The sequence below is a fragment of the Camarhynchus parvulus genome, chromosome 17 (genome assembly GCF_901933205.1).
Source record: "Camarhynchus parvulus chromosome 17, STF_HiC, whole genome shotgun sequence".
Classification (NCBI taxonomy): domain Eukaryota; kingdom Metazoa; phylum Chordata; class Aves; order Passeriformes; family Thraupidae; genus Camarhynchus; species Camarhynchus parvulus.
Genome location: NC_044587.1, coordinates 10,221,406 through 10,248,104, shown reverse-complemented (window position 1 = coordinate 10,248,104; position 26,699 = coordinate 10,221,406). Strand labels below are relative to the sequence as shown.

General features: G+C 58.6%; 1 protein-coding gene across 5 annotated transcripts in view; it reads right to left on the bottom strand.

Moving 5' to 3' along the window:
- Nucleotides 1-16,385: 16,385 nt before the first annotated feature.
- The window catches only part of RGS3 (regulator of G protein signaling 3), a 64,215-nt gene continuing 53,901 nt past the window's right edge, over nt 16,386-26,699 (bottom strand). For 2 of the 5 annotated variants that reach the window (XM_030961566.1, XM_030961567.1), the window contains 5 exons: nt 23,251-23,324; nt 19,436-19,537; nt 18,548-18,609; nt 17,740-17,906; nt 16,386-17,645 (listed from right to left, as the gene is read on the bottom strand). In XM_030961566.1, the coding sequence (XP_030817426.1) occupies nt 17,460-17,645; nt 17,740-17,906; nt 18,548-18,609; nt 19,436-19,537; nt 23,251-23,324 (591 nt within the window). In that variant the 3' untranslated portion in view covers nt 16,386-17,459. Of the gene's footprint in view, nt 17,646-17,739; nt 17,907-18,547; nt 18,610-19,435; nt 19,538-19,618; nt 20,007-22,079; nt 22,299-22,778; nt 22,859-23,250; nt 23,325-26,699 lie in introns of those variants that run through there. The other 3 variants (XM_030961570.1, XM_030961568.1, XM_030961569.1) reach the window with 3 other exon arrangements.

Sequence of the window (26,699 nt, the reverse complement as noted above, 5' to 3'; positions counted from 1 at the left end):
ACAAAAACATAACAAAGGCCAACACAAGGAAAAAGCTGCAGCACTGGGAGCTGCCCCTCATGGATACCATGAGGCTGGCTCATCTTCAAGGTGGATGCTCAGTTTTTTATACCCCTGGGGTTGCACCACCCAGCCCTGGCCCTTCCCAAAGTCTGTCACTCAGCTCTTCTGTGCCATTTATCAGTGCAGACTGCTTGGTAACTGCATTGGAGCTCAGGCGTTGCCATGCTCACCCCCTGAGCACCCCCAAGCTTTTCCATTCCCACCTGCCCCATGCAAGGGACACCTGTGCAGCTTCTCTGTACCTGTCCCAGACAGCCCAGGCTGTGTGATGGCAACAATACAGGGGGGAAGGGAACTGTGGGGAGAACAGAGGACATCTAAACTACAGTAACATAACTGTACATCACTAAATATTCACACAGCAGTTATCTTTTAATTGTGAGAGCCAATCTTCTCATTATCCATCTATAACACAATGGTGTTTTTCAGCACCTTTCAGTGGTACCACAGCCCCGTGGGCAGTGCAGGGCCCTGGTGCCTCCTGCTGCCTTCTGGCTTCTCCCTTCTGTTCCTCACAGACCCCCAGCCCAGGCAGCTCTGCCCTCAGCCCACCAGTGCCCAGGCACAGGGTCACTGCCCTGCCCAGCAGGAGCTGCCAGCTCCATGGCATCTGCTGGAGAGGCCAGGGAGGGCTCAGCCCCAGAGCTCAGCTGGGGCAGGCAGGGCACCCTGAGGGTGCTGCTGTGGGGGACAAGGAATTGAGTCCTGGACTGAGCCAGCACCCGTGGGGCTGCAGCTGGGAATGGAGTTATGGACCTGCAGCACCTGGTGAGGAACCAGGAGCTCCCCATTCCTCCCCTGCTCAGGGGAGCAGGATTGTTCCCTCCTGGACACGCAAAGATTGGATTTGGCCACAAAATGCAGTGGGGAGAAGGTGTTATGGTGCAGTTCCCAGGCTCTCATCCAGCCCAAAGGCAGCAAGTGCTGCTCTACTTCAGACACAGCCAGTCTTTGCTGGCCAGGGTGGGTGACCCCAACCCCTGGAGCAGAACCCCTTCCCCTTGCAGAAGGCCAATGTGAATGTTTCATTCTGCAGTTTTACAGTTTGAATTCCCTTCCTTCCCTCTGCTTTTCCTGGACCTGCCTCGTGCCTGAACTGCCATGAGCTGCAGGGTCTGCAGTGCCACAGCCTTGCTTCCCTGATTTCCCACCCTAATTTCAGTCTGCTCAGCATTATTGGGGGGTGGTCCTGGCTGAACAACTTGACCTTGCAGCGTACCCATGAAAACAAACTGTTTCCAACCACCCTGGGAAGGCAGTTATCAGAAAATGAGCTTAGAAATTCCTCAGCACCAGAGTTGGTGCCAGGTCATGGCTCTTATCTTCTGCAGTTGCTGCAGTAAAGGGAACATCCAGTGTGTTCGAGGGACACACAGAATTAATTGTCCTGGAGCTGGGATGGAGCCCAAAGAAATTGAGGGTAATTTTGTTTTTCCATCCTCTGAGTTTGTGATGTTCCAAATGTCTCATTGTTCCTTTGCAGTTGTTCTGCTCCAGCTCAAATGCAGGTGCACAACAAACACAAGCAGCTCTTTGAAATACAATTATTAAAAATTTGCACCTTGGGAAGGAAGGTGAAGGAAATCTGAGGGATCCTCCTCTGAAAGCGACTGTGAACAACATTCCTGAATGTGTCTATTCCTCCTCAGGACCCCCAGAAAATCTATTTGATAGAATCCCAGATCCCAGACTGGTTTGGGGTGGGAGGGACCTTAAAGCTCATCCCATCCCACCCTGGGACACCTCCCACTGTCCCAGGCTGCTCCCAGCCCTGCCCAGCCTGGCCTTGGGCACTGCCAGGGATCCAGGGGCAGCCCCAGCTGCTCTGGGCACCCTGTGCCAGGGGCCTGCCCACCCTGCCAGGGTACAATTCCCAATTCCCAATATCCCATCCATCCCTGCCCTCTGGCAGTGGGAGCCATTCCCTGTGTGCTGTCCCTCCATCCCTTGTCCCCAGTCCCTCTCCAGCTCTCCTGGAGCCCCTTCAGGCCCTGCAAGGGGCTCTGAGCTCTCCCTGGAGCTTCTCCTCTCCAGGTGAGCACCCCCAGCTCTCCCAGCCTGGCCCCAGAGCAGAGGCTCCAGCCCTGGAGCATCTCAGGTGTCTCCTCTGGATGTCTCCAGCAGCTCCAGGTCCTGCTGCTGTTTGGGTCCCCAGAACTGGAGGCAGCCCTGCAGGTGGGGTCTCACCTGAGGGGAGCAAGGGACACCCTCCCCCCTCACAGCAATCTCATTTCCAGTCCAGGGCACACTGACATGGCCAAAGACCAGTTTGCCACCAAAATGTTGCATTTCCAGTTGGTCACCTTATCCCAGGGAACCAAGCTGGCCAAGCTCCATTTCCCTGGAGCAATCCCAGTGAGGTGGGGCAGGGCAGGCAGGATGGATCCCTCCTGCTCCTGCCCACAGGGAGAGCCAGCCCAGGGCAATGCCATGGGGCACAGGGGTGCCTGTCCCTCCCAGGGGCACCATGGGGGCACAGCCAGCCCTGCCTGCTGCAGGAGCAGGGCCAGCCCCATCCCACAGCCCCTGCAGCTGGGGACAAGTGCTCTCCATCCCTCCTGTGCTGCTGAGGGGCTGTTCCTGCCCTGCAGACCCAGGCCAGCCTGCATTTGCTCCCTGCAGTTCACAAAGGCATTTGCTGCTTGCAAAGGCCCTTGGAAAACTGCTGGCAGTCAGGCAACCACAGGGAATTTTCCCACAAGGTCCCAGCCACAAAGACACCCAAACTCCAGGGCTATTTCCAGCCCTTTCTCCTGCCTGAGCTGGGTGAGCATCACAGGATGCTGGGGAGCTTTGGCCTGGCCTCTTGCCCGAGCCTGACTGAGCCTGGCTGCAGAGCTGGAGGTTATTCCTTTTGGAAAGTGCTGCAGAGGGAGCTTCAAGACCCCAAAAGATTGCAAAGGAAACCCAAGAGCCTGGTGAGGGTCACTGAGTGGACAGCAGGTCCTTTATGTTCTGGCACAGGCAGTGTCTGAACTGGGCCATGCAGAATCCCAGAATTGTTTGGGTTGGAAAATCCCTCCCAGCCACAGAGTCCCAGCTGTGCCCAACCCTCACCTTGTCCCCAGACCAGGGCACTCAGTGCCACATCCAGCCCTTCCTTGGACCCCTCCAGGGATGGGCACTCCAAACCCCCTGGGCAGTGCCAAGGCCTGAGCCCCCTTTCCATGGGGAAATTCCTGCTGTGCCCACCCTGAGCTGCCCTGGCCCAGCCTGAGCCGTTCCCTCTGCTCCTGTCCCTGTTCCCTGGAGCACAGCCCGACCCCCCTGGCTGTGCCCTCCTGGCAGGAGCTGTGCAGAGCCACAAGGGCCCCCTGAGCCTCCTTTGCTCCAGGCTGAGCCCCTTTCCCACGGGATTTACCCCCTACATCCTTCAGACCATGTGGCCAACTCTGTCCCCCACCTGTACCTGGGCTGGTTACACTGAGTTCAGCCTTTTGCTGTAAATTCCCTTTCCAGAGCCTGCTCCAATCCTTGGGGCACACAGGGAATCACATCCAAGGGCCAATTGTTGGCTCCCCACCAGCTCTGAGCCCCTGAAGGGTCCCAGCAGAGCAGAGCCCCCCTGGCAGGCCCCGAGCCCACAGGTACAGACTGGAAACAGCTGCTGGACAGATGTGCTGCAGACAGGCAAAGGCTCTCAGCCTGCCAGGGTTGCTCTGGTAACACCCAAACACAAACCTCACCTCCAAAGGCTTCCAGCCTTGCCAGCAGCACAATAGGAGACAACAAAGTGATGAAATCTCCACCCTGCAGAAACCCCCTGGAAGCACCAGCCTGGCTCGGATTTGCAGGGAAAAGATGCCAAGAAACTGAGCAGGGACCAGCAGTGGCAACAGCCCTGGGACAAATCCATGGAGTGCAGCAGAGGCGGGAGAGAGGACAGAGGCAGCAGCAAGGGGAAGGTGGAGGAGAGAACAGAGGGTGGTAGAAGGAGCAGGTGGTGACCAGAGGTGGGCTCTGCTCCCACCGGGGGCACTGGGTTGGGTGGGAATTGCTCTGGAGCTGCAGAGCCGCCAGCCCTGCCATGTCCTGCTGCAGTTCCAGGGAATGCTGTCTGGAGGGACCTCTGGGATCACCCCAGAGCAGCTGCATTCCCAGACCCATCACATCAGTGCAGTCCAACACGAGGGCTCTCCTGCAGCCCCAGTGCTGCCTCCTGCCCCACCAGGGCTCCCAGGGCCCAGTCCTGTTTGGGACTCACCTCTGTTTGGAGTGGCCCCTCCCAGCTGCTCCTCCCGGAGCACAGGGCCATGGAGGGGACACAGGGGACATCCTCTGGGTGAGCTGGGCCAGCACACTGCACAACCCCTGCCATGGAGCTGCCCACGAGGGGCTGGAAGTCCTTGGAGCAGGGACCAGAATTCTCCCACCCCTGCTCCAAGCACAGGGCTGCCTCGGTGGTTTCAGCTGACCAAGCCCCAGCCCCTTTTCTCCCACCTCCTCCATCAGTCCAGGGCCTGCTCTGCCAAACCCCACCATGTGCCCTGGCACCAGAACCCTTCAGGTTCAGGATGGGCCCCCCAGGCCACTCTGTCCTGTGTCCTTCCCTGCAGGTCCAGGAGCTGGACTCACACACAGCACTGGCCTTGGCCTCAGCCCCTGCACTCCCCCTCTGCCAGGCACCTCCCCAGTTTACAGCCCATTGTTTTAAGGAGAATCAGCCCCCAATCCAGGAGTGGTCAGGAGTTGGCCTTGGGCTCACTGAGAGCTGCCAGTGCCCCCCTGCAGCCCCACCATGCTGCTCTGGCCATGGTTTGCTGAGGACCTGCAGGACAAGGGACACTCGTGTGCCCTGTGCCAGCCCTGCCCACGTGGCACGGGCAGGGCACTGGTGACTCCTGGAGCTGAATCACCCCGTGAGCCTTGTGTGAGAAACGACTGCTCACTTCTAAAATGCCAAAGGTTTATTAAACCTTAACAAAAAAACACAACAAAATGACTGAAAAGGAAAAATTGCAGCGCTGGGAGCCCCCATGACTACCAGCCACGTGCTCCTCTACAAGATGGATGCTCTGCCTTTTATACCCTCAGCCCCTCCCAAGGTTTTGTCAGTCAGCTGTGTCAGATTAAGCCCTTTTCTGACCCAGAGATGGGGAAACTGAGAGGCCTTTTAAAAACTTTTATTCCATTTTCAGTCTCATGTGAAGGGTGAGACAATACAGATGTTATAATTCACACCATCACAATCAGAAGCTAATTATTTCCTAATTACAATACACTATAAGTGTTTCTTTGCCTATCAGCTTTTTGCCACACCATGCTGGAAATGCCTTAAAGCCAATCATCTAAAATTACCCCTCATGGGTCCCACTACAATGCATCTTTCACAGTTCTATTTCTCCAAAGTATCCAGTCTTTTTTTCAAGGCCATCCTTTGAAACTTGTTTCTAGTTCCATTGCTCTCTCAGCAACGTCTGTCCTATTCCATGGCATTTTGTACAAATCCACTTCCCACAAGCTCCTTCTCTGCCATTCCCTGGTGGAGATTCCCTTCCCACATCCTGGTTGGAGGTCAGGTGTTGTTGTGCCACCCCTCCTGGTAACAAACCAGCCCTCTCTGAATGCCCTGACTGCTGAGGCTGTTATAAGGGGAAAGAAAAAGGACTTTGGGGGACATATCACTGTACATCCACATAATATCTGTCTCTTCATGGTGAGAGGCAGCTATTCTCTTACTCACCTGTGACCCTTGTGACTCATCCCCAGCAGGGCCTGGCCAGGCTGGCACTCCCAGCCTTGGCTGATAACAGCTCCAGCTCCTTCTGACCTGGCTGTTCCAGCTTTGGAGGAGCCCTCGGCAGGGCTGGCTATCAGGGACAGGAGGGGCTGTGATGTTCAGAGTGGAGTCACCTCCATCGGGTCAGGAGGAGCCTCATCGTCACCTGGGCTCAGAGTGGAGGCACTCCCCAGCCCAGCCCTTCACCCTCCGCCTCCTGCCCCATCCCTGCTCTTTCCACAGCCAGGCACAGCCCGTGGTGCTGCCCCATGGAGCAGGAAAGATCCTGGGCTGCAGAAATGGAGTGTGCATAGCAGAGGATGGGGAGAGCAGGGAGGGCAGGAGGGAACAACGGGGGGAAACCACAGCACCATCACCCTGGGGATGACGTCCATCACATCTCCAGCTCCCAGCCCTGCTCCCAGAGGCCAGCTCTGGTTCCAAAAGCCCCAGCAGAGCTCAGTCCTTCCACAGGACACCAGCACTGAAGCCCTGAGGCTCCAGTCCAGGGCATCCTCGCCAGGGAGCTGGGCAGAGGTTGGGCCTGACCCTGCTTTTCCAGGGCATTTCTGTAGTTTATGGGAAAAGGAGCCTCAGTGGGCCCTGTAAACACACCTGTGCCTGTGGGAGAGCAGCCACCCCTGGGGAGAGCCCCCCAGGCTTCCAGGCCCCTCTGAGGGGAGGCAGCAGGAGGCCAGGAAAACATTTGTGTACAGGAATTTTTAAAAACACCAAACAATTTGAGGGATTTCATCCAGAGGAACGAGTGCTGTGACTGTTCCTTTCCCTGACCTGGAACACGCAGATCTTCAGCACTCCCAAGTCCAAAAGAATTCATCTGGGAATCACTGGCTGGACCAAGGGTGGATGTGCTGGGATGGAGCCCAGAACACCCCAAACCCTGCTCTGGCCACGAGGGGGGCACTGCCAACCCCACAGGCAAAGGGTTAAACCCTGCAGGGACCCAGCAAGAAACCAGAGCTGCCAACCTCGAGCTGCCCTTGGTTTGTGCCAGTCTTGGAAGAGCCACCTCTGGGGGCTGCTCCTCACAGCCCTGGGACTGGAACACCCAGGAGCTGCCACAGCAAAGATTTGTCACCAGCTGAGAGTGTGGGGCACGCCAGGAGCTCAGGAGGGTGAGACAGCCACGGGAGATTCTCCCAGGGCTTTATTTCCATTGACAGCTGCAGTTATTTTGGGAGCTTGGCACAATGGAGAGCGCAGGGGCCAGTTGGATCCAGGAAAAAAGGAGCTGTGTTTTTCTTTAAGAAAAATACAGCAACATTGCAGCTTGATTGGAAAAAGACCAGGTTTTGTTTTTCTGGTTGTTATTTTTTTTCCTTAGTTGGCGTTCCTCTGACTCTCTGCAGCATTTTAAGGTTTTTCCAGAGAATGAGGAGCAGCCCCAGCCCTGCCAGGAGCAGTTACTGAGCCACCAGGGCTAAAAGAGGCAAAAGCACTGAAGGTTTCCAGAAGCCACGGCTGGAAATAACCGAGCACAGCACCACAGGAGAGCACAGGGCAGCCAGTGGGGCTCCACACAAGCCCTGCCCCAGCCCAGGGGCTTTCCATCCCTGGCTCCTCATCTTGGAGGAGTTTGGCATTTCCTGGTGACTCTGCAGCCATGGAAAAGTGGGGAACAGGAGCAGGATGGGCTCAGAGCAGAGCAAACAGGGGGTGCTCAGCAGCAGAGACTTTGAGTTTGTGGTGCCTGGGGGAAGAACTGGGGGAGGAATCATGGAATCCCAGAGTGGTTTGGGTTCGAAGAGTCCATTCCCTGGGCAGGGACTCCTCCCACTGTCCCAGGTGCTCCCAGCCCTGTCCAGCCTGGCCTTGGGCACTGCCAGGGATCCAGGGGCAGCCCCAGCTGCTCTGGGCACCCTGTGCCAGGGCCTGCCCACCCTCACAGGGAACAATTCCTTCCTAAACAATATCCTAAACCTGCTCTTCCAGTTTGGAGCCATTCCCCTTGTCCTGTCACTGCATGGGGAGCAGGACCCAGGTGTTTGTTGTTCCTCCTGAGTCCCACCTGAGCCTGGCCATGATACTCTGAGGACAGAGCTGTGGCAGTGACCCAGCAGGGTCCCCAGCCAGCCCAGCTGTGTCCCCCAGATGCAAAGCCCCACTGGGAGGGCTCTGCAGCACTGCCAGGGTGAGAATTCCCCCACCTCTCACAGGAAGACCTGGATTCACCAGCTCTTCCATCCCAGGTGGCAGGAGCAGAGCTCAGGAGGGGTGGGCAGGGCCAGTGAGGCGTGCTGGGCAGGGTGGGGAGGCCCAGGGGGAGGAAGAGGAGCAGAAAAGCCATGGGACCCCCCTGCTGGGTCCCACTGCTCCTGCAGCCTCACTGCCAGTGGGACACTGGAGTGGGCTTTGGGTGGTGCCTCTCCCCACTGCCCAGGCTGGGCCCAGCTCCAGCTAAGCCCAGCTCCAGCTAAGCCCAGCTCCAGCTGAGCCCCATTTCTGCTGAGCCCCATTTAAACTGAGCCCAGCTTCAGCTGAGCCCCATTTCAGCTGAGCCCAATTTCAGCTAAACCCGGCTTCAGCTGAGCCCCGTTTCAGCTGAGCCCCATTTCAGCTGAGCCCCATTTCAGCTGAGCCCCATTTCAGCTGAGCCCACATGTGAGGGTGCCCATCCAAACCCCCTCAGCCAGAGAAACAGCAGAGAGCAGAGAGGATGGAAGGCCAGGGAGTAGAACCCACATTTGATGGGTTTCCAAATCCTACCCAAGAAATGGAGCACTGGGGAGACAGGACCCTCAGGGTTAAAAAACCAGCAGGATTCCCCAAGCCTGTCTTTATCCAGCAAGCAGGAGCTTCAGCCACCCCCAGAAACAGGGGAGATGGGCAGAACAAGAGGGTGGAACCAGGAAACCCAAGCACGAGTGGTCTTTAACACCAGAGCCTGGAAAACACCTCCAGTGTCTGACCCACCCCCCCACAGGGCTCAGGCTGGCTGGGGGTGCCCCCCCTGACCCCACAAACCTGTGCAGCCACAAACACCAGCAGGAAATCTTCTTCCCACCTTCCTCAGGAGGCTTTGCCTCTCCAGGTGCAGGAGAAATCAAGCTTTGTCCTGGTCTGTGGGGACAAAGTGGCACCTCAGGGTCTCCTCTTCCTCCACAGGTGCAAGTCAGTAACCCCTGGTGGGCTCTGTGTCCCTGCAGCTCCCAGAGGGCTCTGGCTGACAGCTCAGCTGGAACCCAGCGTGCTCTGGGCGATGGAAGGTGCCTGCATGAGGAGCCAGCGAGGGCTGACACATTTCCCAGCAAACTGCCATCCCTGTAAAACATCCCTGTGAGAGGGGGCAGTACCCCTGCAGCCTTTTCAGACACCAGGATGGACCAGGAGGTCCAAGCTGAGACCCCTCTGGATCTTCAGTGGTGGCCCTGAAGCTGCTCCTGAGGCTCCTCCCTGTGCAGGAGAGCAGGGACGGGGAGATTGTCCCTTGGGAGGTCACTCTGCCAGCAGGCTTGGACTCCAGCAAACTCCCCACAGGGGCTGGGGACTCCAAGGTGCCCAGGCTGCCCTGAGGGGGGCAGAGCCTTGCCCTGAGTGCTGAGAGCAGCCAGGCTGGGGCCTCAGCTGAGGGAGAGCAGGCAGAGCCATTGGAGCTCCCCTGGAATCAATTCCCTGGCACTTGGGCACAGCAGAGCCCACCTGCTCCCTGCCAGAGTCAATCCCTGGGCTGTGATGGAGCTGCAGTGACGAGTGTGGCCGTCATTATCATCTCATTAACACCGTGCCAGGGCTGCAGGAACTGGGGTTTTATGGCTCGGCCATAAAAGCTGACACTATTTAAAATGTGATTTTCAGGGGCTCCCATCCTACTTCCTTCCTCATTGTTTATTTTAGGAAGGGAAAGATTGGCTGGATCAACTTATCAGACTTCCTACCTCTGGCAACACTTGTGCTCCCTGAAAGATCATCTAGTTAATTAACTGGATTGTTTGCATACAAATGACAAATTAAATAAAAAACGTGGGGCAATAGCTGCAGGAGCCATGCAGGATCCCCATCCACACCCCAGCCTGCACAGCTCTCACTGCTGCTCAGGCCTGGGGGGGCCAAAAAAAGAGATTTTGGGAATGATCTGTAGAAAGCACAGCAATGTGGAGATCAGAGTCACCAGTCAGGGAGATGAACTTTAGTGACAGGGGACAGGCCAGCTGGGCACAGCAGAGATGTCACCCTGAGCTCCATGGGGCCATCCCACCGCCCCAACCCAGGCCAAAATCTGCCTCTCAGCTTTCATCTTTTCCCCACAACCAAACAGATTGTGAGTGCTCAGAGGGCAAAGGGAAGGACTCTTCCCTCGGGTCCACCATTAACTCAAACTATGGAATTTAATTTTTCCCTTGTAGAAAAACACAGGATTCGTCTTCACATGAGGCCTTTGGCCTCCTGCAGCTCTGTCCTGCATCCCTTGTGTGCTGGGGGACATTATCCATGTCCATGCAAAGCTCCTCAGAGCGCTGGGCTGCCCCCCTGGGCTCTGTGTCCCCTCCCTGCCACCGGCCAGGAACGTCCCCAGCACCTGGGGGCAGCTGGCACTGGGGTCAAGGCTGGACCTTCCAGAAATGAGACCCCTCCTTCCCTGGGGCTGTGTCCTGCTGTGCCATGAGGGCACCTGTCCTGCTGTCTGTCCCTGTCCCTCTGAGGAGCCTCAGCTGGCAGACACCGGAGGGGCAGCCCCAACCCGGCCGACAGCGGGGAGACACTCTCCCGTGCCCCGAGGGTGCTGAGGGCAGCTGGGCTGGTCGCCTTTGCAGCAGAAGAGACACCAGAGACGGTGGTAGATGATAAAGGGCCGACTCTTAGCAGGGGTTAATCCAAGGTTTTATCCAGGGGCTCTGGGGAGCTCCTGCACCTCAGGGGGCTCCTGCTGAGAGCCCCGGGAGATGTGCCAAGGTTACATTTAAAGGGAGGGGAATCCGAAAGTAGATAACATTTTACTGACCAATAAGTGACCCTGAGGGATGGGTACTGGGGGACAGACATTTAGGACAGCGTATGGGGCAAGGCTTGGGGGGCTGACCCCTGGCCTCTGGCTAATCACTCGAGGACCTGGACCGAAGCTTCTAGATGGAGGGGATGGGATGCTGAGTGATTGACAGAGAGCCAGGGTGGGGGTTTGGGGATGATCTCATCCAGGGAGAGGGATTGCACAGGCAAAGGGACGGGGGTACAGTCTGGGATAAACCATTTGGGAAAAATACGGGGATACAAAAACAAAACTACTTCAAAGTATTACAAAGTATAAAAACACACTACAACAGCTGTCCCCAGCTCTGTGAGCTGTCACACGCTGTGCTTCTGTCCCTTATTGTGTCACCTGGTGCTACCCTGACAACTTTGGCTCTGCTTTGGCTCGGCTCTGAGCCTTTCCTGCTGTCCTTCCCAAAGCTGTGGATGCTGCTACATCCCACCCCTCTCCTCCCTCCACCCCAGCAGCCTCTGCAGGATTCCCCCTGGTTTCTCCACACCCCTCCTGAGCTGGCTGGAGAGCACAGGGCCCACAGTGAGAGGGACACATCCAAAAGCTCCGTGCCAAGCCCAGCAGCTCCATGCCAGAGCTTGTTTGGCCCTGGGGATCAGCTTTCAGCACGTGAGCCCTTCTGCCCTGGGAGCTTTGTTTGGTGCTCTGTGACACGTCCCAGCTGTCCCCAGGCTCAGGAGCAGGAGTTTCACCTGCTTGTCTTTGTCTAGAAAATCACGTCAGGGCCAGCAGGGCTGCTCCCCCGAGGAGATGACGCAGGGCCCGTGTGGAACTTTCCATGAGAAACATGTGTGGCCCCAAGTAATTGTCCCATTAGTTCAGGAAGGGACAAGAAATTACTTGCAAATGGCTCCTGTGCAAACACTCCAGACACAGCCCCCACCTGCTCCTGCTTGGCTCTTCTTCCTCTCTGCCAAGGGAGGGGGGCAGTGAAATGGGGGATCCCAGATTTCCCCAAGGTGGGAATCCCAAAATCTGCTCCATCCCTGCCTGTGGGGGATGGAGCTGATTTTGGGATTCTCACCTTGCACAAAGGGGTGGAGGAGCTGGCAGGGGGTCACCCTGAGGAGCGGGTGCCCCTCGTCCCCTCCCTGTGTCCCAGCCCTGCTCAGCCACAAATAAAAGCATTTTCCTTTGCTCCATCCTCCCCAGGCCTTGGGCTGGCTGCACTCAGCATTATCTGCTTTCCTCCCCAGCTCCAGGGAATGTGTGAGCTGCATGGGCTGAGTAAAAATGATCTCATGCAGGGAAGAATCAGAAAATGAGCAATGAGAGGGCCACAACAATGCTTCCCCACTGAGCTGGGGGCACCCAGGGGACTCCAGCACTGCTGCATTTCCTGCCCTGGCCCCAGCCCAGCCGAGCTGGGTTTGTATCCTTGACAGAAACCTCTGAGTCTGGTTTTATTTTTACCTCAAAAGCCTTTTACTTTCTCTGTATTTGCTCCATTGGATTGTTTGGGGGTGACATCGTTAATGCCACCTGCAGGTTGGTGGCACTGGTCCTGCCAGCCCCAGTCCAGGGATGCTTTGGAAGGGCATCCGTGGCACCCTGGGCAGGACAATGAGCTGAGCACCCCCTCCGCCCAGCCCAGCCCAGCCCCGGGGTCACCAGCAGGAAGGACAAACAGACTCTGCACCTTTATCACACCCAGGGGATGCCAAAGGCCCCAGACAAGCCCAGACCAAGGCTGACTCCATCCCCACCCTGCAGACAGCTGGGTGCTCCTGTGGTGGGGCTCCAGACAGCTCCTGGGCACCCCAGCACCCAAATTAGAGCTCAGGGTGCTCCTGATAAGCCTCAGGAGCCCTGAGCAGGGTGAAAGGACTGTCACAGCAGCTCAGCTGTTTACTCCAGGCAGGGAATTCTTGTGTCAGTGGTTTCAGTATCAAACTGCTGAGCTGTGTTTAGTCTGTGGCTGGAGAGCAGCCTTGCTTCTATTCTGAGAACACTTGTCTAATCAGGGGTCCAAGGAATGATTTTGCTCAGTAGAAAGTTCTGTTTATTTGGGTGGGTTTGTCCTCCAGGATGGGTGCACTGGAAAAGCCCAGTAAAGGCTGAGCAGTGCTGCAGTGTCTTGGGGCACAGGACACGCCTGCAAAAAAAGGCAAAGTTCTGTTTCTGTAGAAATAAGAGAAAAGCTTTGTGCTCCTGGCTTCCAGCCAGCTCTGGGATGAGGCTCCTTGCAGCCCAAGTGCTGCAGGTGCTCACCTGGGATGACCACATTCCCTTCTCTCCCTCCTCATTCCCTTCTCCCAATAAATCTTCATGCCAGAGGCGCTCAGCAGCTGGAGCTGCATTTGCAGCTGCCACATTCAGAGCTTCCTTTGCTTTTGTGACTCACAGGTGACCCCAGCAGCCATCCCTGGCTGCCAGCCACGTCAGACAGCTGATGCAATACTGACCTGAGGGACACCTGGAGGGTCAAGGCCATCACCTGGGACAGGTGACACATTTTCCCACCTCTCCAAGTGCTTTTTGTTCATCCCGACCTCGTCATCCCTGAGGGCCTGAGGGAACCATCACGTTAAACCCAGGACCTTAGGACATTTTACCTTTTTCAGAAAAGTCAGTTTTTGAAGCTTTCAGCTCTTTCTGGTGATAATTGCCATTTTCCCACATAAATCCCTTCCCTGGGAGCTGGGTGAGCTTTGTGCCATGGATGAACAAGGAGCACCTGGGTGGACTTTGCCCTGTTTGCACACAACAAACACGGCTGAGCTGCTGCTATTTGCAACTCAGCAACCACTAATTTTTAGCCCAGAGATAAATCCTCGTTATCTGCTGAGATAAGCTGCTCCCTGTTTTGGAAGGCACCGGTTTCCACACTGGGAAATTCCCTTTGGCTGCAGCACCAGTGATGTCCACAGGCAGCTCTTCCCCACATCCCTGATCCTCGGGATGAGCCCAGGACAGGCAGCAGCTCCTGCTGTCACCCTCCTTGGGTGGCTTCAGTGCAGGAAATGTCCCCTCTCCTTCCCCAGGGCCAAACCCAGCCAGGTGACCCCCGTGATCCCAGCATTGCTGCCTTGGGAATGTCCCTCCAGCAATGCTAGTTGGGTTGAGGCTGTGGCTCAAATTAGGAATTAGGAATACACCTAATTCCCATTCCCTTCATTCAGGCTTGTGGCATTGGCATTGATGAGTCAGGAATTTCTTCTGTTGGCATAAAAGGATTTTGTTCTGGATATCTGATCCTGTGCTACAGAAGAACATTTCTCCTCCTCTTCTGTGCTGTAAGCTCAGTGTCCCTGGAAGAGCTCCCTGTGTCCCCTCAGGGCAGTGGGGCTGGATCTCCTTCCCAACCAATGTCCCCCAACAAACCTGGGCTGGATCTCCATCCCAGCCAATGTCCCCAGCACAAACCCCTCCCATGGGGCTGATCCCCCCAACCAACATCCCCCAACAAACCCATCCATCCAAATTCCAGCACACCCCTCCAGCTCCCTCCTCACACTTTCTGCTCTGCAGCACAAAGTCTTGGAGAAGCTGTCACAGCCCCTCTCCCACAGCACACACAGGACAAAGCTGTGGCTTCAGTGTCACCACAGAGTCCAAGAGGAGACCTGAGTTCTTGTTGAGACCTGTCCTGTGCAGGGGACACTGGCCATCCCAGGAAAAGAAGGGAAAAGCACGTGGCCCTTCCTGCTTTGCCCCAGCCTGTCCTTCAGGGAATGGAGTGTCCCCAGGCACGTGGGGATGGCGTTTGCCAAGTGGCTCAGGCCAGCCTGGAACCAGCAATAAATTCTCTTACAGCAATAACCCAGCTCCTGCCACTCACCCAGGGCTATTTCATCTTTCCAGGGAGTCAGCCCAGGTCCTTATTTCCCCACCCCCACGGGGCCTTTGTCCCCTGCAGGGATCACAGCCAAACACCAGATTCCCACCCCACACATCCCAGAGCAGCTCCAGCCCTCCCTGCCTCACTGGGCTGGGATAATTCCTGGAGGGAAGGAGGTTGTAGGCTCAAAACCCAGCAAGGTTATGGGGTTGGGATGCTCCTGGGCATCAGCAGCACCACAGGATGCAGCAGGGCTGCTGGGGCTGTGCTCAGGGCAGGGAGAAGGTGACAGCAGGGACTGAGCTGCCCTGTGCCCACAGAGCCCCCGAGCCCAGACCCGCTGGGGGGGTCCCAGTGAGCCTGGGGACATGGAAAAATGCACAGTGAAGGGACCCTGCTGTGAGTTTCCTAACACTGACAGTTTGGGATGGAGTGAGGAGCTCAGGAGAGTGCAGATGGAGAGAGGGGCAGGTGCAAGAAAATCTGTGTTGAGTCCAGACACAAAGGGAAACCCTCCCAGGAGGAGAGGAGAGAGGAGAGAGGAGGGAGGGAGGGAGAGAGGGAGGGAGGGAGGGAGGGAGGGAGGGAGGGAGGGGAGGGGAGGCGAGGGAGAAAAAAAAAGAGAGGAGAGGAGAGGAGAGGAGAGGAGAGGAGAGGAGAGGAGAGGAGAGGAGAGGAGAGGAGGAGGAGAGGAGAGGAGAGGAGAGAGAGGAGAGGAGGAGAGGAGAGGAGAGGAGAGGAGAGGAGAGGAGAGGAGAGGAGAGGGAGAGGAGAGGAGAGGGAGAGGAGAGGAGAGAGAGGAGAGGAGAGGGAGAGGAGAGGAGAGGAGAGGAGAGAGGGAGAGGAGAGGAGAGGAGAGGAGAGGGAGAGGAGAGGGAGAGGAGAGGAGAGGGAGAGGAGAGGAGAGGAGAGGAGAGGAGGAGAGCTCTGGGCAGTGCCAGGAGAAAGAAGAGGGACTGGCCTGGAGGGGGCACCGGGTCCCAGCAGCTCCAGGGTCAGTGACTGGGTCACCACTGGGACACCATCCATGGTCCCTGACCCTGGGCTGCCAACAGCATCTCCAGGAGAGCCACCTCACCAACCCTGCTGGCCCAGCCAAGCCCTGGGCAGAGCCCTCAGCCCTGCCTCACCTGGCATCACCTGCGGGTTGTTTGGAGAGGGAAAACAGGCGGCTCCCCAGAGCTGGTACCTGCTGGGGAGAGCTGTGCTCAGGTGGGGCAGCCACACAGCCCTGGGCAGCACAGCAGCACTCTGGGCAGCCACAGCACAGCCACAGCACAGCCCAGCACAGCCCTGTGACACCACAGTCACATTCCTGAGCCATCCAAGGCCCACCACAACCAGGTGGCACTTCAGGTACCACACACACCCTGAACAGCCTTTATGAAGTATTTGCATCCCACACCAGAGCACTGCCCTTCCTGGGGAGGAGCAGCCCGGCAAAGCTGTGCACAGACCTGGAACAGCTTTTTGTTGCTGCTTTTGGTGTGTCCCCAGAGGGACCTGGAGCTGCAGGAGGTCACTCAGCACTGAGCACTGGTGTGTTTGGGCATTTCCCTGCTCAGAGGTTCGTGCCCTGCTGTGTTCAGCAGTGACCGCTGGCCTTGGGAACGGTCTCACTTTGGGCAAAACTCTGCTCCTACACCCAGACCTGGCCTCAGGAGCATCTGGCAGCTGCTCCATCATAAAAAACAGCTCAGAAATTCCTGGAATCAGATTTTCCCTTCTTTAGGCACACAGTAACAGGATTTTACACTCTTCAGAGAGGCGAGGGCTGCACGGCTCCACCAGTGCTGACAAACACGGCACGAACAAAAGCCAGCTACAAGAAATGATATTCTCCTTTTATTTACCTATGACCATGACAATGTAGGTTTGTTTCTAGCTGCAGAGATGCTTTGCACTGTAAACTGGGAGGCAGGCAGTGCACCCTGCCCTGCCAGGGCCAGCAGGAACCCCTGCTTCCCAACACAGCATTGTTATCCAGAGTCAGGAGAGCGGCTGCTGCTCAGAGTTGCTTTTCTGCTTTTCTCCACCACCAAACCCTCCGTCGTCAGGGCTTCAGTAATTGATATTTACACCAGGCTCCCCAGCGGCCCGCTGCCAGGGAATGGGTCTGGCACACAAAACCTGCTACCTTACAAAATCTACACACCTGCAAAAAGAAAAAGGCATCCACTCCGCCGGAGAACTCGGCCGCGACACACACAAATATTGCACTTGTAACTTGGGAACGGGGAGGACACGGGGCTTTCCTATCACACAGCAACGTGTCCAGCTACAGGAGGGCAATAAATAAACCAGGGGTGAGGGCAGGAGGGGGTGCTTTGCACCCTCCAGCGCAGGGCAAGGGCCCGGCTCTCGCTGCTCCAGGGGGACCCACCACGAGCCAAGGAAGCGCCGGGCTCCTGCCAGAGCTGCTCGGGGCAGCCGCGAGGCCCCAGGGCACAGGGAAGCACAGCAGCATCCCGGGGCTGCTCCAGTTCACAAGGCTTTAATCCAGGACCACATCTAGGTCGGTGCTGCTGTCCCCTCACCAGAGCCCTGCACAAGATCCCCTCCTCCTCCTCCTTGTCGAGATGGGCTCACTCTCCACCTTCCAGCAACGCTCCTGGCTGGGGCAGGTGCTTCACAGTATCTTGTGGGAGCTTCCCTCCAGGCTAAATCCACGCCGGGGCCACCCCGAAGGCGTCGTACCAGCGATGGTGGGGCTGCAGCAGTGCCAGCCTGCCCGGCCGCGGTGCCCTCGGCCCCGGCTCGCTGCCTTCAGCTGCCCCTGTCCGTAGGGCCTGGGGCACGAGCAGCACAGCGAGCTCCCACCAGCTCCTGGGAAGGCCTCCACTGCCCAATTCCATGTAAACACACAGCTCCCAGCCTGCCCCAGACAGTCCTTGGGCCTACAGCGGGGAGCTGCCCTTCTTCTGGTTGATTATGTCCAAGTAGAGGTCGGAGCGGAGGAAGCGGGGGTACGAGTCCTTCTCCATGAGCCCGTAAATCCTCTTCTGTGCCAGGTCGAAGCAGCTGCGGGTGATGTTCTGCAGGTTCTCCTTGGTGTGCTCCCGTGTGTAGGAGTCCAGGTTGACCTGTGGGCAGAGGAACCAGGGCTGGTGAGCAGCTCCCCAGGCAGGCACCGCGCCGGGAGCCGCACACCGGCGTGGGAACCAGCCCAGCCCTCACCTCCTTGCAGGACTGGATGGCAATGTACTCAGCGAAGATCTTCTTGGCCTTGGACACCATCTTGGACTGGGATTTGATCTTCTTGAACTCCTCACACGCCAGCCAGAACTCCAGGTTCTCCTCGCTGAACTCGGTGCGCAGGAAGGCCCTGAAGGCAGCGAGCCCGTCTGTGGGAGAAGGGACATAGTTCTACTCCTGCTCACAGTCAGGGAGCAGCCCCACAGGACCCTCAGCCCCACAGGAGCCTCAGCTCTGGCACAGCTGCAGCCCAAAGCACCTCCCTGCACTGCCCAAAAAAGCCCCTTGTGCAAACAGGCAGCGATGGCACTGCCAGGGCAGCACAGCCTGTCCAGGAGCTGAATCCACATCCCCAGCCTGGCTGCAGCACCCAGAGGCAGAAGGGAGGCTGGGCTGCAGTGGGGACAGGGCCCCCATGCCATCCCCTGGGCTGGGTGTAGGATGGGGTGCCTGAGAAGGGCTGTCCTCCCATGCTCAGGATGTTCTACAGCAGCTCCTGCTCCATGGTCCCTCTGCACAGCCCCAAACTGGGCACAGCCATGGATCCCTGCCCCTCCTCCCCAAGCTGGGGGCTGCACCCCGACCTGAAGCTCTCCCTGGCCCTGCCACCAAGATCCCCCCTGGGCCGGGCAGGAGCAAGAGGGGGGCAGACGAGGGAGAGGCTAATTTGGCTTTGTGCATCCCCAAACACCGGAAGGGATTAACAGAGGAAATCCCAGCTTTATCCAGGCACGTGTCTGGATATTCCCCTGGCAGCAAACACAAGGGGAAGGGATGGACACACACTCACATTTGTGCAGCAGCAGCTTCTCCAGGGAGTCCCCCCACTTGAGCGCTTCCTCGGGAGTGGGCCTGTGGAGAAAGGACGGACGTTGGCAAAGCTCAGCAGCAAAAGCTGCTTTTGCTGCCTGCTAAACATTTCCAGTGGATTAAAAGCCAGGCTGTGAGCCCAGCACAGCTGCTCCCAGCTCCCAGATCAGCTCCTGCTAAACGTTCCAGAGGATAAAGCCACGCTGTGTGCCCGAGGGGCTGGCCCTGGCTCCCACCTCGGTACTGGACAGGCAGAGCAGCTGAAGGCACAGCCAGGCTCTGCACCAGGCAGCACCACCAAAAGGAAACCGCTGCCTTTAGGCTGGCAGGAAGAAAATCCACCCCCAGAGGGTCTGTGAGGGCAGCTGTGGCACTTGGGGTGTCTGAGGAAGAATTGAAATAGCCCTGGGTGATGCAGAGCTGTGGAAAAGTGGGATTTCAGCTGCCCCATTCAAGCGGCCAGAGAAGCTGCCAGGAGCGAGAGCAGGGAGGGCTTGTCTCCAGCTGCTGGAGCATCTCCAGAGCAAAGTGGTTTTTCAAACCATCCTCTGGCCAGTTAAAGTTCCATAGACAGGCACTGGGAGAACGCTGCTGTCAGGTAAATTTCCAGCCCAAGCTGCTGCGGTGCCACTGTGCAGGCAGCACCTCTCACCCTCCAGGAGGAGATTTTCAACAAAAAAAAAAATTAAATGCTCCTCCAGACACAAAAACTTTGCCCACAGCTTCCCCAAACGGAGTGAACACAGCTTCCCTGGAGGTGAGGAGCTCCAGACCACAGCTTGTGCCCAAGTCCCCACGGTCCCCAAACCCCCACGGTCCCCAAACCCCCACGGTCCCCACGCCCGCGCCGCCCGCTCGCAGCACCTACTTGAGCGATTTGAGCACTTTGTCCAGCTTGCCGGAGGGGTTGGCTCCGGGGGACTCGTTCCGCCGCCGAAAAATCCCCAGGCGGTTCTTCATGTCCTTGGCTCTAGAGAGAAGAGTGAGTGTGAGCGGGCGGGCGAGGGGACCCCCGGGACCCTCCGGCCTCTCGCCCACCACCAGCACCTACTCCTTCATGGTGTGCCGGCGCTGCAGGCTGCCCGTGTGCGGCCGCTGCACCGCCAGCAGCATCTCGGCGTGGAACTCCAGCGGCTGCGGCTTGGACAGGTCGCGGAAGAAGGGCATGGCAGCGGGGACAGCGGCGGGGACAGCGGCGGGGACAGCGGGGACGCTCTGCCGGCCCGAGCCGCGCTGCTGCCGCGCTCCAGCGCGAACGGGAAGTGGGAGGGCTCAGCGCGGAGAGCTTTAAACGCGCCGTGGGGCGGCCCGGGAGTGCGAGCGGGTGAGTAAAGGCTGTGTCAGCCCCGCCGCTGGCTGGGACGGCTCTGCCGTTGCTGGGGAAACTTGAGGAAAGGTGGAAAAATCAGCGCCGAGACGGATAGTGGGGCCTTTCAAGAGACGGCGGGGAAAAATAATCACGGCGAGGATTTACGAGGGTTATTTATAGAGCGCGGGGGAAGGCAGCGGGGCCGGCGGCGGGGCGGAGCGGGCTGGGGAGCGGAGCGGGGACCGCGCTGCCCCGTGTCCCCCTGCGTGGGCACCCACACACGCACACCCCACGGTGTTCACACCTCTGCGGTGCCAGCCCGTGCGGGGACATGGCCTGGGGACATTTCCCTAAGAGGGTGGCCGGGATTGGCAGCGCAGGGCACTGGGGCAAAGACACCCCACTCTGTCACCAGGGCACGGGTCCCCCCGCTCCAGCATCCCTGGACAGACAGACTAAGGGACACACGGCAGTGGGGGTCGCGGTTGCCCTGGGGAGCTGCCAGTCACACAAAGCTGTGCGGATTTTTGGGAAGCGCCGTGGGAAAAGGAGCCCCCCAGCACGGGCAGGATGGGACGGGCGGTGCTGCCCCCGCGTGGCACCGCGCGGTCACTGCACCCGGACACCGCGGGGACCGGGAGCGAACCCCCAAAAACCCCAAAAATGCAGCAATGACGAGTTCTAGCGCTTGGGCCTTGCTTCTCACTCCCTTTTCTGGCAGTCTTCTTCCAATGGCACTGATCTGGCACTCATTAAAAAGCAAGTATATTGCTATCTTAATTACATGTGGCTGGAACACTCATAACTGGAAAGAATTACAGCTTCCATCTGTGTTTTTAATTTCTTCCATTTAAAGTATCTCTCTTCTGTCTCATCATAAAGTGCACATAGACAGTGTTTCACTGCCTGTGGATATAATGTACTTATCAAAACTTAAGAGCATCAGTCTTTTCTCAACACACATGGACTCTGCTCTCTAAGTCTGAAGCTCCTTATCTGACAACATCTCATCAGGCAAGCAGCTTCAGTTTCCACTTCTTGCTCTTCCTGATTCTGCAAATTTAATGTTACAGGATCTGCCACGGGTCACACAGCTAGGATGCTCAGAGAAGCCACCTCTACCTGGCCAAGCCATGCCCAGGGACACGAGGGGGACAGGAGGGATTCAGGGCACGGATGCACCATCCCACTCCAGGTGATGTTCTCCAGACCCACAGCTCTCTCCAGTCCCAGGAGGGTGAAATAAAAGGTGCAACAACCCCAGGGCTCAGTCCAGTGAGCCACAGAGTGATTGTAGAGGGCAATCTCTCTCAATCCCTGGTGCCATCCATACCCTCAAGGACACATTTTCACTGCCTTCACACCCCCTGGGCTGTGATCCCAGCAGGAGCACATCCCGCTGCTCCCAGGCACCCGCTAATGTGGGAAAAGCAGATCCAAACACGGAGCCCCACGCTCCAAACAGCATCTGCCTCCCATCGCTGCGCCGCCAGCGCCGCCGGCAGCCGGGGACGCGCCAGCGCACGGGACGAGCCATCCACACAGCCTCGAGCAGCAATCCCAGCAGCGCTCCCAGTTTAGCGGGGCAGCAGTTCCCAGTTGTTCCCAGCACGCTCCCAGTTTAGTGGGGCAGCAGTTCCCAGTTGTTCCCAGCACTGCTCCCAGTTTAGCGGGGGCAGCACTGGGCACCCGGCGGGGCTGGCAGAGCTCTGAACACCCCCTGTGTGACACACGAGGGTTGCCCCCACAGCACAGCTCTCGGCACCAGGCCAGCTGGAACACACCAGGCAGGTGATCCTGGCTCCTGGGTGGATTTTCCAGCTGGAACACACCAGGCAGGTGATCCTGGCTCCTGGGTGGATTTTCCAGCTGGAACACACCAGGCAAACGCCTCCTAAGGAAGCTCCCCAACTTCCACATACTGTTCTTCTTGCACATCCTTGCAGAGAAGGAGTGGCACCGACCCAGGCTGTGACAGCCACGGGCAGCACAGCCCCCAGCTGCAGCCACACTGCACAATAAATGCCCCAGCAAAAATAATTCCACAAATAATTGCTGATTTCACTGCGGAGTTGCCGCTGTAAATTGATCTGCCCCAGCACCCCAGCATGACCACGAGGCCCAGCACCATCACCCTGCGCTGCTTCCAAACCATCCCCAGGGCAGCGCATCCCCCTTCCTCGCAGGACGCTGGGTGTCCTACCTTTCCAGGTATTTTTCCGAAAAGTCCACCATGGCGTGGTACATGGAGGCCGGCAGCGTGTGCCGGGAGAGGAGCGAGTGCGGCCCCGCGGCCCCCGCCCCATAAATAGTCCCGGGGCCGGCAGGGACGGCGCGGCGCAGCCAATGGCGCTGCCAAGGCTCCCCGGAGCATCCCCCGAGCATCCCCCGCCGCTCAAGGTGAGCGGAGCCCTCTCCTGACCCGGGGGGGCCCAGCCTCCCCCGCCAGCCCCGCTCCCCACGCGGCCGGGGGGACGTCCCTGCTCCAAGGGCTTCGTTTCCATTTCGAGTGCTGGGGAGGGAAATAATAAAAAGAGCTAAAAATAGGCGGCAGCGATGCGGCAGCGCGGGCCGACAGTGCCGCTCGCTGGCACAGCAGCGAGGCCGGGCAGCTGCGTGCGCAGCCCCCCAGCACCCCGAGCCGCTCCAAGCACGTGTGGCTGCTCCGTTTGCCCGGCACAGGGTGCAGGGTGATGTGAGCACGGAGCAGGGCAGCAGGCACACGTGGCGCAGGGCACGGGGCACCCCCGGCGCCGGCCGGACCCGCGTTCAGAGGAGTTCGCTGCCGCACATCCTCACTCGTGCCTCTGCCCCCCTCAGCTGCAGCTGTGTTCGAGGACGGCAAAGGCCACGGCTGCCTTGTCCTTGCTCGCACCCGCTTTTTGGCACCCCAAAGCCTTACCGGGGGCAGCAGAGAGCTGCCGGTGTCCCTCGGGGGTCCCCGCGGTCCCCGCTCCCAGCGCGCTGCCGCGGATGTGCCGCGAGGGCTGAGCCTGACCCTCCCCATCCCACCTCCCCATTCCTCCTCCCGGCATGGGGCCAGCGGGAAGGAGGCCCCCAGCTCAGATTTCAGCGCTTCCATGTCCTCTCCCTGACCCCGGGCACGCTGTTTTTCCCCGGAGCCGGTGTCTTTGCCCTGCCCGGGCTCGGTGGGAGGGGGCGCTCCCAGCTGGGCTGGGCAGTGCCCCCAGCACACCCCGCATCCTCCCTGGAAACAATTCCCTCTGAAGTGAGACCCCAGCTCATGGCTTTGCTGCTGGAAAAAGTTAGGGGGAAGACAGGGATCCTGAGGGCTCCAGCAGGGCTAGGCCGAGGTGTCTGACCCCACAAACAGCCCTGGCACCCCCTGGTGCCACCCCCAGTGTGACACTTACAGGCTCTTGCTGCGCTTCTTGCGGGAGGTCTCGTCCCCTTCGTCACAGCTGCACTCAGGGTCTGCTCCACTCAGCTGGGGGGAACAGAAGAACAGTGTCTGTCACCACACCAGGACGTGCCCACGGTGTCACTCTGTGTCACCAGCCTGCAGGGCCAGCATCCCCACAGCACACAGCCCAGACCCACAGGGCCCCTTCCTCAGCATGGCAGTGGCATGGGACAAGCTCCTGACACAGGAGCCTCCCTGCCCTCACTCATCCTCTGCCAATTCAGCCCATGGTGCTCCTGGAGCATCCAGGGAGACCCCAGGGCTGCTGGCCCAGGTACCCTCCAGGTTCAAGGTGCTGACAGTGGAACCTCCTACAGGGAGGACATTCAATCCCCACTCCTGATGCTCCTACTCCTACTCCTGAATGGGCACAGGGATCCTGCCACTGCCCACAGAGCGCCCCCAGAACCAGGCTGGGCACCTAAAATCAATCAGGAGTTCCCAGCAGTCCTCAGGCAGGAGAAATCAGAGCAGTTCACCTATAACTGAATCATATCATTGCAGTTTACAAGTCTCCTCTCTGAGCACTGCTCCAGGCAGCCTGGACAAACCAAGGGGATCTGGGGTGTGCCATGAGCTCCAGGCAGCACCAGCACAGCCACAAAGCCTGGCACCAGGCAGGGAGACCCGCGGGATCACCACGGCCCGGGGGCTTTAGCATTCCATCCATCCCCGCTCGCTGCAGACGCTCACGGCCAGCCCCGCATCCCGACCCCCGGGGGGAACCATGCTGGGGCAACCGGGGTGACTGGGAATGAGCATGCTGAGGGCAACTGGGATGTACTGGGAATGAGTGAGGTCCTCCTGGGGGCAACTGTAACCATACTGGGGAAACTGGGGTGACTGGGAGTGTCTGTAACCATACTGGAGGGGACAACACTGGGAACAGCTGGGACCATACTGGGGGCAACTTGGAGCAACTGGGAGTGACTGTGTCTATACTGGGGGCCACTGAGATCATACTGGTAGTGAGAGGGACTGTACTAGGGGTGACTGAGTGCAACTGGGATCATACTGGGTGGAACTGGGATCACACTGAGGGGGACTGGGATCATACAGGGAGTAACCAGGAGCATGCTGAGGGCAGTTTGGACTGTGCTGGGGAAAACTGGGATATACTGGGAGCAACTGGAACTGCACTGATGGTGATTCTGAGTAGCTGTGGGCAACTGGAATCATGCTGGAAGCAACTGGGAGGAAGTGGGAGTGACTGGGAGCATGCTGGGGAGCAACTGGGATATCCTGAGTGAGACTGGGGGTCACTGGGATCATACTGGGAGTGACTGGAACCAGGGCAATGGCCTGGGCTGGGTGATGTGGGGCCTCAGGGAGCACAGGGAGCACTGTGACACTGCAGGGCCTGATGGAACCAAGGGGACATGGTGACACTCGGAGCCCGCCTTGGCTGTGGGGTGTTTCAGGAGCCCCAGGGCCCCCGGGGCTGCCGGGCGCTTTCCAGGATCATCCCCCGCGGCCGGGCCGTGGGAACCCAGCGCTCAGCCCCGCAGCCCCGGGCCCAGGGTTCCGGACATTTCCTTCCATTCTGCGCCCGGCTTTCCGGAGTTTATCGGGCCCAAACAATGCGGCCCTCGCCGAGCGCCTTCCCCGGGCCGCTCCGGCCCCGGCAGACGGGCTGGCCACGGCTTCCTGCCATTGTCCGCAGAGGCTCCGGGCTCGGGGACAAAAGCAGCGGCAGAGCTCTCCCGAGGAGCCCCAGCGCTCCCCACCGTGCCCAACAAAACACCCAGCTCCAAACCCCACCGCGGGAAGGGGGGAGGCACACTGGGCACGATGGTGTTACAAGGGGCTGTGGGATGAGCCCCTCTGACACACTCCCAGATGGGGAAATAACCAAGGCTGATGGATGTGATGGCCCTGCAGCCGATGCCGCCGGGTGCAGGTGTTGCCTGCGCAAAGCTTGGTGGGAAATTCCCTGTAAGGAATTGTGCATCAGAGTCCTGCTCCAAAGCTGGGACGGTTTTACTGAACTATTCAGGGGCACAGACAGTGAAAGTGCTCCCGAAGTGTAGGCAGGAAGGCTACAACCCCACAGTGGCTCAGTCTGGCCACCCCTGGCTGCTGCACTCCCTCCACAGGCAGCTGGGAGAGGCAGGGCAAGGGGAACGGGACAGTGGGGAGCAGAGGGAATGGGGCAGTGGGAATGGGGAATGGGAACAGGGAAATGGGAATGGGACGAGAATGGGGACAGGCAGTGGGGACTTCAGGGCAGTGGGGACAGGGCAGTGGGAATGGGGCAGTGGAACGGGGCAGTGGGAACAGGAGAATGAGAACAGGGAAACTGGGAATGGGGCAGTGGGAATGGGGTAGTGGGAACAGGGCAGTGGGAATGGGGCAGTGGGAACAGGGGAATGGGAGCAGGACAGTGGGAATGGGGCAGTGGGAATGGGGCAGTGGGAGCAGAGCAGAGGGAATGGGGCAGTGGGAGCAGGGTGATGTGAGCAGGGAGCAGGGCAGTAGGAACAGGCAGGGGTGCCCAGGAGAACACACATGGGCAGGGATTTAGCTTCCTCAGGCGCCAGAGAGCTGCTGCAGGCAGGAATGGGAGCTGCAGAGATTGCAGCCACCACCATGGCCTCTCCACCGGCACAGGGCTGCCATTCCCGCCCAAAAATCCCCAGTCTAATGTGCACCTTCCAGAACAGTTTAACGGGGAGGAGCTGCGTTCCCCTGTCGGGAAAAACATCCCGTGGTGAGAGCAGGGTGCCGAAGGCTCTCCGGTTGCTTGGGAGCACGCACCGGGTGCCCGGCAGGGACACACAGCCCACCTCCCGGCTCGGGCAGCTCTAAGGGCTGCAGGGCTGCAGGGATGCAGGGTTTCAGGGATGCAGGGATGCAGGGTTTCAGGGCTGCAGGGATGCAGGGTTTCAAGGCTGCAGGCTGCAGGCTCGGGGGTTTACACACAATATTACGGCACTGTGAGCTCTCCTTCAGGGCACCGCTCTTACGGGCGCCTCAGCCGGCTCCGTCGCTGTCACCGCCTCCCTGAACACGGTGATGACACGAAACGCACCGTCCCCTTGACTTACAAGGGTGGCTTTTTCTTTACTCGGGGATAGGGCGGGTCTGAACTCACCATCTCATCCATACTACAGTTGTTGGCCTCAGTCCGCATGGGAGAGTTTGGGCTCCGCATACAGGCAGCCCCATCCCAGCAGTCTGTAACCCCTGGGAAGGGCTCTCACCAGCTGGTCAGGGAATACGACCCAAAAATTCCTCCAGGAAACAGCATCACGGTGGCTTTTCAAGCAGCATGGCAGGAGAAGGGTTAACCCAACGCCAGGTTTAATGCCAGGGTCTGCAGCAGCCTCTCCTGCCAAGGAGCACTGCTCCTGGAGCAGAATGTGCCTCTGCAAGGTGCTCTAAGCAGCAGGGGCATGG